Consider the following 10588-nt stretch of genomic DNA (forward strand, 5'->3'; position numbering starts at 1 on the left):
TCTCTCTCTTTTTCTCTCTGTCCCTCCCTCTCTCTGCCTGTCTGTCTTTCTCTCTCTGTCTCTCTGTCTGTCTCTCTCTCTTTATCTGTGTCTTTCTCTCTTGTCTCTGTCTCTCTGTCTGTCTGTCTCTCTCTTTATCTGTCTCTCTCTTTCTCTCTCTGTCCCTCCCTCCCTCCCTCTATCTATCTGTCTGTCTCTTTCTCTCTGTGTGTCTCTGTCTCTCTTTCTGTGTCTCTTTCTCTCTCTGTCTCTCTCTCTGTCTCTCTCTCTCTCTGTCTCTCTCTTTTTCTCTCTGTCCCTCCCTCTCTCTGCCTGTCTGTCTTTCTCTCTCTGTCTCTCTGTCTGTCTCTCTCTCTTTATCTGTGTCTTTCTCTCTTGTCTCTGTCTCTCTGTCTGTCTGTCTCTCTCTGTCTCTGTCTCTCTCTTTATCTGTCTCTCTCTTTCTCTCTCTGTCCCTCCCTCCCTCTATCTATCTGTCTGTCTCTTTCTCTCTGTGTGTCTCTGTCTCTCTTTCTGTGTCTCTTTCTCTCTCTGTCTCTCTCTCTCTCTCTCTCTCTGTCTCTCTGTCTCCCCCTCCCTCCCCAGATCCGCACAGAACTGGAAATGCAGATGGCGTGCAACCTGCGAGAATTTAAGGAATTCATCGATAACGAGATGATCATCATCCTGGGCCAGATGGACAGCCCCACGCAGATCTTCGACCACGTCTTTCTGGTGAGGCTTTCCTGCCACGGGAACGAACCACCCCCTTTGCCCGGGGCTTCGGGTTTTCCATCTCACACCAATGTACTCCTTGCTTCCTGTGTGCTTCCCGTTAAACCCTTCCCAAGTCTGAGTAAATTCCTGGATTATCATCCTGCATGCAGTGGGGACACTCGCCGAGCCCTGAAGGCCCATCTATTCCGTGCGGCCGGCCTGGCGTAGTTTGATTATGTTTTAGTGGGGGGTTTGTATGGGGTACTTTTAGAGCAGGCCTGTTATTTAATTTGATTTTAGAACAGAAACTTGTGTATATTTATCGTGGTTTTTATTATTGCCTGTTCACCGCCCTGAGTCCCGTAAGGGAGATAGGGCGGTATACAATAAATTCAATTCAATTGTACAGCTTGGAGATCTGGGGTGTCCAGCCTTGGCCACTTTAAGACCGGTGGACTTCAACTCCCAGAATTCCCCAGCCAACCATGCTGACAGAACTCCCCAGCCAGCAGGGAATTCTGGGAGTTGAAGTCCACCAGCCTTAAAGTGGCTAAAGATGGACGCTCTTGGCTTAGACTGGGGGTAGGCAGCCTTGGCTCTTTTGTGACTCGTGGACTTCAACTCCCAGAATTCCTGAGCCAGCATGGGGGAACTATGGCCTCCTTCATGACTGGTGGACTTCAACTCCCAGAATTCCTGAGCCAGCGTGGGGGAACTATGGCCCCCTTCATGACTTTTGGACTTCAACTCCCAGAATTCCTGAGCCAGCATGTGGGAACTTTGGCCCCTTCATGACTGGTGGACTTAACTCCCAGAATTCCTGAGCCAGCATGGAGGAACTATGGCCCCCTTCATGACTTTTGGACTTCAACTCCCAGAATTCCTGAGCCAGCATGTGGGAACTTTGGCCCCTTCATGACTGGTGGACTTAACTCCCAGAATTCCTGAGCCAGCATGGGGGAACTATGGCCCCTTCATGACTGGTGGACTTCAACTCCCAGAATTCCTGAGCCAGCCATGCTGAGGGGAAAGGGAGAGGTTTCCAAGCTGAGCCAGGCTGGCTGAGGAATTCTGGGAGTTGAAGTCCACCAGTCATAAAAGAGCCCAGGTTGCCTGCCCCTGTCCTAGACAACGACAGTCAAATATTCTTAGCCAGGGGTTTTGAATATCTCTTGTACCTGATATTCTCATATATGGCTTTTTAAATTATTATTATTATTATTATTATTATTATTATTATTATTATTATTATTATTATTATTATTATTATTATTATTATTATTACTACTACTACTACTATTACTTGCATGACCAGCTCCGCTCTTGGCTGACGTGTGACTGTTGTGTTTTGCTTTCTCGCCTGTTTGTGCAGGGTTCGGAGTGGAACGCCTCCAATCTGGAAGACTTGCAGACAAGAGGGTGAGTTGGCCACGAAAATTGTCCTCACAAAACACAAGTTTTGTTGTTTGGGTTCAATTGCATTAATTTGGTTTAATCCAGTGATTTAAATAAATTGTTGGTTTTATTGGCTGTTACCACCTCTCTGAAGGACGTTTGTATGTGTGTTTGGGCATGCATGCATTCATGTGAGTGTCTGTGTGTGTAGAAAGCACTGGTGTGTGTGTGTGTGTGTGTGTTTGTGTGTGTGTAATGAGTACACACTTCCTTCAGTATTCCTGGAGATTAATCTACAGGTCATTCTCAAGAGCCCTGGTGGCGCAGTGATTAGAATCCAGCATTGCAGGCTGACTCTGCCCACAGCCAGGAAGTTCGATACTGACTGGCTCAAGGTTGACTCAGCCTTCTGTCCTTCCGAGGTCGGTAAAATGAGGACCCAGATTGTTGGGGGCAAATAGGCTGACTCTGTAAAACTGCTTAGAGAGGGCTGTAAAGCACTGCGAAGCGGTATATAAGTCTAAGTGCTATTGCTTGGGAGGGAAGGAAGGAAGGAAGGAAGGAAGAGAGAGAGAGAGAGAAAGAAAGAAAGAGAGAAAGAAAGAAAGAAAGAAAAAAGAAAGAAAGAAAAAAATAAAGAAGGAAGGAAGGAAAGAGAGAGAGACAGAGAGAAAGAAAGAAAAAAGAAAGAAAGAAGAAAGGAAGCGAAGAAAAAGGAAGAAAGAAAGAAAAATAAGGAAGGAAGGAAAGAGAGAGAGAGAGAAAGAAAGAAAGAAAGAAAGAAGGAAGGAAGGAAGAAAAAGGAAGGAAGGAAAGAAAGAAAGAAAGAAAAAGAAAGAAAGAAAGAAAGAAAGAAAGAAAGAACGAACGAACGAACAAGGGACGAGACTAGAACTCACTGTCTCCTAGTGATTTGCTTTTTCCTTGGCCAAAAGAGGTCATAAAAACCAGGCCTGACCCGTTCAATAACTGCCCTGCTTAGCGGCGGAAATTCTGATCCGAACTTTTGTTGTAAATCAAGGATTAGTTTGAGAGAGCAGAGAGCCAGTTTGGTCTAGGGATTAAGGTGCCAGGCTACACAGCGGGAGGCTCTGAGTTCTAATCCTCCCTTCTTACCCTTGAAAGGGGACTTTGAGCCAGTCCCTCTCTCTCAGACCGGCCCGCCTCACAGGGTTCTTGTGGTGGGGAAAAGACGAGGCGGAAGGTGCGTTGGATACGGTTCGTCGTCATCCCCCCCCTTGCGTTATTTGTAAAGATAATAAAAGGCAGGATATCAACAATAGGATATCTCCCACTTCTCGGTGGGAGCTCCCACCCTCTGGAACGAACTACCCCCAGAGATCCGGGTGATCCCGGATCTCCCTTCCTTCCGCCGCGCCCGTAAGACATGGCTTTTCCAACAAGCAGGACTGGCCTAAGGGGAAATTTTTAGTGGGGTTTTAAAACCAATTTTAAAAATTAATAAGGCCAAATTTAATATTTCATCTTAACTTGGTTTTAATGATAGTTTTTGGGGTATTGTTGTAGTTGTTTTTATTAGGCTGTCAGCCGCCCTGAGTCCGCAAGGAGAAGGGCGGGGTATAAATTCAAATAATAAATAAATAAATAAAGAATACAACCTTGTCCCATTTCCCCGCAGGGTGCGGTATATTCTGAACGTCACTCGTGAGATCGACAATTTCTTCCCGGGAGTTTTTGAATACCACAATATCCGAGTTTACGACGAAGAGGCGACGGATTTGCTGGCTTACTGGAACGACACCTACAAATTCATCTCCAAAGCGAAGTGAGTCCCTTTTTTTCTGGCTTGCTTTTCTCTGCGATTCGTTTGGCCGCCTGCGGTGGCTTTCGTTTATTTTGCGGCGTAGAATAATTCAAGAGCAGGGCGGGAGCAACCCCCAGAATTCCTGAGCCCTGCCGGCTGACTCGGGAATTCTGGGAGTTGAAGTCCACAGGTCGCCGAGGGGGGCGTAAGTTGCCCACCCCTATTAAAGATTCTGGGGAACTTTAAGCCCAGCAAATGGCTGGATCAAATCAGCATTTAACCGTGATTAAGAGCGGAAGGAGGATATTCCATCTGGTTAGGGAAATGGAGTTTTTCTGAGAACCTTGTCAGCTTAAAGGTGGTTAAGAGAAGCCGTTCCCAGTTAGTGCTCCAAGGCTGGGGGTGCTGATCCCCCTCTTTTGGGAGACACGGCTCTGCCATGGAAGCCTGTATGTGCAGTAAGCAGGGGTGCCCCTAGAACGTGGTCAAAATGGCAAAATAGATTGAGAGAGATACGGTAGGTAGGTAGGTAGATAGAATAGAAATAGAGAAAGAGAAAGAGATAGAGATAGAGATAGAGATAGATAGACTCTGACTGACTGACTGACACTGACTGACTGATGCCTCCTGAAAAAGCATCTTTGGGATAGATAGATATTGTAGATAGATAGACAGACAGATAGACAAAAACTATAGATATAGATAGATAATAGATACTGGATAGATAGATAGATAGATAGATAGATAGATAGATAGATAGATAGATAGATAGATAGATAGATAGATAGATAGATAGACAGACAGACAGACAGACAGACAGACAGACAGACAGACAGAGACATAGACATAGACAGACAGACTAATAGGTAGATGATAGATAGAGATAGATAGACAGACAGACAGACAGACAGACAGACAGACATAGACATAGACATAGACAGACAGACAGACTAATAGGTAGATGATAGATAGAGATAGACAGACAGACAGACAGACAGACGACAGACATAGATAGATGATAGATAGATAGATAGATAGATAGATAGATAGATAGATAGATAGATAGATAGATAGATAGATAGATAGATAGATATAGAGATAGATAGATAGACAGACAGACAGACAGATATAGATAGATATAGATAGACAGACAGACAGACAGACAGACTGACTGACTGACTAATAGGTAGATAGATAGATAGATAGATATAGATAGATAGACAGACAAATAGAGATAGATAGATAGATAGATAGATAGATAGATAGACAGACTAATAGATGATAGATAGATAAATAGATAGATAGATAGATAGATAGACAGACAGACTAATAGATGATAGATAGATAAATAGATAGATAGATAGATACATAGATACATAGATACATAGATAGATAGATAGATAGATAGATAGATAGATAGATAGATAGATAGATAGATAGATAGATAGATATAGATAAGAAATAGAAAAAGAGATATAGATGATAGACAGATGGATAAACAGACTAGATAGATACAGACAGACAGACACTGTAGATATAGATAGATAATTGATACTGTCTAGATAGACAGACAGAGCTGATAGATAATGATGGACAAATTAAAGATAGCTGATAGATAAAAGATAAATAGATGACAGAGAGAGAGAGAGATGGATGGATGATAGGCAGATGGACAGACCGTTCAGCAGGTGGGTGGGTGGACGGACGGACAGAGGGCAGCAGCCCGAGTTCCCCTGCTTGTGAACCGGAGGCGGTGCAAGGCCGGGGAGGGGGCTGCCTTCTGGGGCTGGGGGTCCCTCTCCTCCTGCAACCGTCCTCCTGCTGGTCCCCTCCTAGGAAGCACGGCTCCAAGTGCCTGGTCCACTGCAAGATGGGCGTCAGCCGCTCGGCGTCCACCGTCATCGCCTACGCTATGAAGGAGTACGGCTGGAACCTCGACCGGGCCTACGAGTACGTCAAGGAGCGTCGTAGCGTCACCAAGCCCAACCCCAGCTTCATGCGCCAGCTGGAGGAGTACCAGGGCATCCTCCTGGCCAGGTGGGTCCGGGCTATGACCCAGAGGGGGGCTTGGCACCACCCCCTGTTCGGCTTGCACAAGGGGTCCTCGTTTAGCGACCAAAGTCACAAAAAAGGGACTTGGGGCCAATTTTCACACTTGCCACCCTTGCAGCGTCCCCGGGTCACGTGATCAAAATTCAGGCGCTTCGGCCACTTACTCGTATTTATGACAGACAGTTGCAGCGTCCCCGGGTCACGTGATCAAAATTCAGACTCTTTGGCCACTGACTCATATTTATGACGGACAGTTGCAGCGTCCCGAGTCAAGTCATCAAAATTCAGACTCTTTGGCCACTGACTCGTATTTATGACGGACAGTTGCAGCGTCCCCGTGGTCACGTGATCAAAATTCAGACTCTTTGGCCACTGACTCGTATTTATGACGGACAGTTGCAGCGTCCCCGGGTCACGTGATCAAAAGATCTCCAAGGTCCCTTCCCTTATCCGCCTGTTATTTCTCATGCGAAAGCCTCAGGCTTGTTTTTGTAACAAGAAACCACCATCTTGGGCAACCTGTTTTGTGTTTTCGGTGGAGGGACTCCCCGCAGCCACGTGCCTGCCAGATGCCTCGGGTTCGAATGTCGGGGGGTTTCGAAAGTGTGATTTGAAGCAACAACTGGCCAGAAACGGGACTGAAGGGAAGGAATTTGAATAAGAATCTTTATTGATTAGCCCATGGGCCATATCAAAGTGCAGAGTCCCAAACACACGTTATACTAAAATGCAGTAAAAACAATTTAGAATGGAGTTAGTTAAAATATAATTTGGGATAAAATAGAAATAAAATACAATTTAAAATGAAATCGGTTTTAAAATGAAATTTTAAATGAATAGAGTAGAGTAGAGTAGAGTAGAGTAGAGTAGAAAATAATAGAAAATAGAATAAAGAATGGAATGGAATACAATAGAAAAGAGAAGAGAGAAGAGAATAGAACAGAATAGAGATACAGAATATAGAATAGAGATACAGAATAGAATAGGATAGAATAGAGAATAGGATAGAATAGAATAGAGAATAGGAAAGGATAGAACAGAATGGAAATACAGAATAGAGTAGAGTAGAATAGAATAGAATAGAATAAAATAGAATCATGAATAGAATAGAATAGAAAAAAGAATAGAATAGAATAATGAATAGAATAAGGAAATAGTATAGAATAGAATAATGAATAGAATAGAATAGAATAATGAATAGAATAGAATAGAATAGAATAGAATAGAATAGAATAGAAGCAAAAAAGAATAGAATAGAATAGAATAGAATAATGAATGGAATGGAATAGAATAGAATAGAATAGAATAGAATAGAATAGAATAGAATAGAATAGAATAGAATAGAATAGAATAGAATAGAACAGAATAAGGAAATAGTATAGAATAGAATAATGAATGGAATAGAATAGAATAGAATAGAATAGAATAGAATAGAATAGAATAGAATAGAATAGAATAGAATAGCAAAAAGTAGAATAGAATAGAATAATGAATGGAATGGAATAGAATAGAATAGAATAGAATAGAATAGAAGCAAAAAAGAATAGAATAGAATAGAATAGAATAATGAATGGAATGGAATAGAATAGAATAGAATGGAATGGAATAGAATAGAATAGAATAGAATAGAATAGAATAGAATAGAATAGAATAGCAAAAAGTAGAATAGAATAGAATAATGAATGGAATGGAATGGAATAGAATAGAATAGAATAATGAATAGAATAGAATAGAACAGAATAAGGAAATAGTATAGAATAGAATAATGAATGGAATAGAATAGAATAGAATAGAATAATGAATAGAATAGAATAGAATAAAGAAATAGTATAGAATAGAATGAAGAAGAATAGAATAGAATAGCAAAAAGAATAGAATAGAATAGCAAATAGGATAGAATAGAGTGGAGTAGAGTAGAGTAGAGTAGAATGGAATGGAATAGAAGAGAATAGAGAATAGAGAATAGAGAATAGAGAATAGAATAGAAAATAGAATAGAAATAGAATAGGAGCTGGAAGGGGCCATGGAGCCAACATCTCCCAAAGCCTCTGCACCCCAGCAGCCTTGCCAGCCCAGCCATGTGTGTGTGTGTCGGGTGGGGGAGAAACAGAGCGAGGTGCCACTGGGCCTGACTGACTTGACCGGCCCTTCCCCTTGGTCACAGCTGGTGGCCGCAGGATCACCTGGCCTGTTTTTTGCCTCTTTCTGGAAAGATGCCCCTGTGTTCCTGGGAACAGATGGCCCAGCGGGACCAGCAGCTGACCAGCAGCAGAGCGTGTGACCGGGACGGAGTGTCCACTAAACACACAAAACACCCTCCGGGTCTCCGACGCCCCTAGCAACCTGATCTTTTGAGGCTTTGGATGTTGATCCTGACCGGATTGTGTCCGGCGCTGTTTTTCTCCTTCACCTCTCCTTGCTCAAGGCTCCCAAAATCTTGCATAATGTTTTCTTTTTTCCCCTCTGCTTCTCTCGCTCAGGGATGTCCAGGTCATCCTCCACTTAACAACACAGTTCATTTAGTGACCGTTCCAAGTCACAACGGCATGGAAAAAATGTGTGTGTCCCACTTAACGACTGTTGCAGCATCCAAATTCGGACCCTCGGCCACAGGCTCAGATTTACGACGGTTTGCGGTATGCTGAGGGGGGCCACGTGATCCCCTTTTGGCGGTCTTCCCACAAGCAAACTCAACGGGGGAAGCTGGATTCGCTTAACGACCGGGTGACGAACTTAACAATTGCTCCGATTCGCTTAATAAACGGGGCAGGGAAAGTCGTAAAATGGGGCAAAAACTCCCTTAACCAGCTTCTCATTTAGCACCATAAATTCAGCGCAAGTCGAGCATTCCTTGCGTTTCTTCTCCCTCCGCGTCTCACTCAGCGACGTGCAAGTAGCCCTCGACTTACGACGACAACCGAGCCCCAGATTTCTGCCGCTAAGTGAAACGGTTGCGAAGCGCCCCGTTTTGCGGCCTTTCTCGTCACAGTCGTTAAACGAATCCCTGCAGTTGTTAAGTTAGCAACACGATTCTCACTCAGAATTTTGTTAGCTGGTCCAAATATAACAGAAAATAGAAAAGAAAAAAATAGGAAAACAAGGGAGGGAAATAATAATATAAACGAGCCGTTTTTGTCACAGCGAGCTTATCTAATCGGCCAAACCCAAAATCAAAGCTCCATCTTTTTTTCCCCCACCTCAAGCACAAAGTCCAGAACCGGTTTCCAAGTGTTGGCAATTTAACAATTGTTAAATAAATCTGATTTTCGCCCTGACTTTGCTCATCGATAAAAGGTGATCACATGACACTGCGGCGGTCATAAATACGAGCCTGTCGCCCAGCATCCGAATTTGAATCACTTGACCATGGGGGGGTGTTGCAAGGGTCGTTAAGTATGAATAATGGTCCTTTTTTGAGTGCTGTTGTAACTTCAGACGGTCCCTAAACAAATGGCACTAGAAGAGAATAGATCTGGAAGGGACCTTGGAGGTCTTCTAGTCCAGCCACCCACTCAAGCAGGAGAACCTATACCATTTCAGACAGATGACTGTCCAGTCTCTTCTTAAAAGCCTCCACTGATGGAGCGTCCACAATTTCTGGTGGCAAGCTGTTCCACTGGTTAATTGTCCTCCCTGTCGGGAAGTTTCTCCTTAATTCCAGGTTGCTTCTCTCTTTGTTCAATTTCCAACCATTGTTTCTTCTCCTGCCCTCTGGTGCTTTGGAGAATAATTTGACCCCCTCTTCTTTGGGGCAGCCCCTCAAATACTGGAGTACGGCTATCATGTCTCCCTTGTTCCTTGTTTTCTTTAGACTAGCCAAACCCAAGTCCTGCAACTGTTCTTCGTATGTTTTAGCCTCCAGGCCTTGGATCATCTTAGTTGCTCTTCTCTGCACTTTTTCCAAACTCTCAACATCTTTTTTGTAGTATGGTGACCAAAATTGGCTGCAGTATTCCAGATGTGGTCTCCCTAGGGCAGGGGTAGGCAACCTTGGCTCTTTTATGACTCGTGGACTTCAACTCCCAGAATTCCTGAGCCAGCCATGCTGAGGGAAAAGGGAGAGGTTTCCAAGCTGAGCCATGCTGGCTCAGGAATTCTGGGAGTTGAAGTCCACGAGTCATAAAAGAGCCAAGGTTGCCTACCCCTGCCCTAGGGTTTTATAAAGCGGTACTGCTATGTTTCCCTGAAAATAAGACCGGGTCTTATTTTATTTTTATTTATTATTTTTTTTTGCCTCCAAAAGAAGCACCAGGTCTTATTTTCGGGGTAGGCCTTGCCTCACCTCCGGCACCGACAGCCCCACCCAGCTGGTCCACTTCTTCTGGGGCCGAAGTTCTGCAGCTGCATTCGGGCCTGCATTTTGCAGTCAGGCCTTTCCGGAAGGCCTAAGCAGCTGAGAATCGAGCTATGGATTCAATCCATAGCTCGTTGTTCGGCTGCTGAGTCTTGCAGAACCGAGCTACGGATTGAACCCATAGCTTGGTTCTTGGCTACAAAGGCCTTCCGGAAAAGCCTGTGAGTGAGAAATTCAGGCCTGGCTGCAGAAAAGGCCTCAGAAGAAGAAGTGGGCCGGTGAGGAGAGGCCTGGCTGCCAGGTAAGCGGGTGCTGGGCGCATGGGGCAGCTCCACATACCCCCGGCCTAGCTTGATTTTTAGGGGTGTGCCCCACCCCAAAACTAG

General features: G+C 44.3%; 1 protein-coding gene across 1 annotated transcript in view; it reads left to right on the top strand.

Moving 5' to 3' along the window:
- LOC107299871 (protein phosphatase Slingshot homolog 2-like) overlaps positions 1-5921 on the top strand; it is a gene marked incomplete at both ends in the record, with an annotated part of 12826 nt that extends 6905 nt beyond the window's left edge. Inside the window, 4 exons of the mRNA XM_015829213.1 lie at positions 586-714; positions 2069-2115; positions 3731-3877; positions 5693-5921. Of these exons, the coding sequence (XP_015684699.1) occupies positions 586-714; positions 2069-2115; positions 3731-3877; positions 5693-5921 (552 nt within the window). The remainder of the gene's footprint in view (positions 1-585; positions 715-2068; positions 2116-3730; positions 3878-5692) is intronic.
- Between the last annotated feature and the right edge of the window lie 4667 nt (positions 5922-10588).

This window comes from Protobothrops mucrosquamatus, unplaced genomic scaffold, assembly GCF_001527695.2.
Source record: "Protobothrops mucrosquamatus isolate PMUCROS unplaced genomic scaffold, P.Mucros_1.0 scaffold5637, whole genome shotgun sequence".
NCBI classification, from domain to species: domain Eukaryota; kingdom Metazoa; phylum Chordata; class Lepidosauria; order Squamata; family Viperidae; genus Protobothrops; species Protobothrops mucrosquamatus.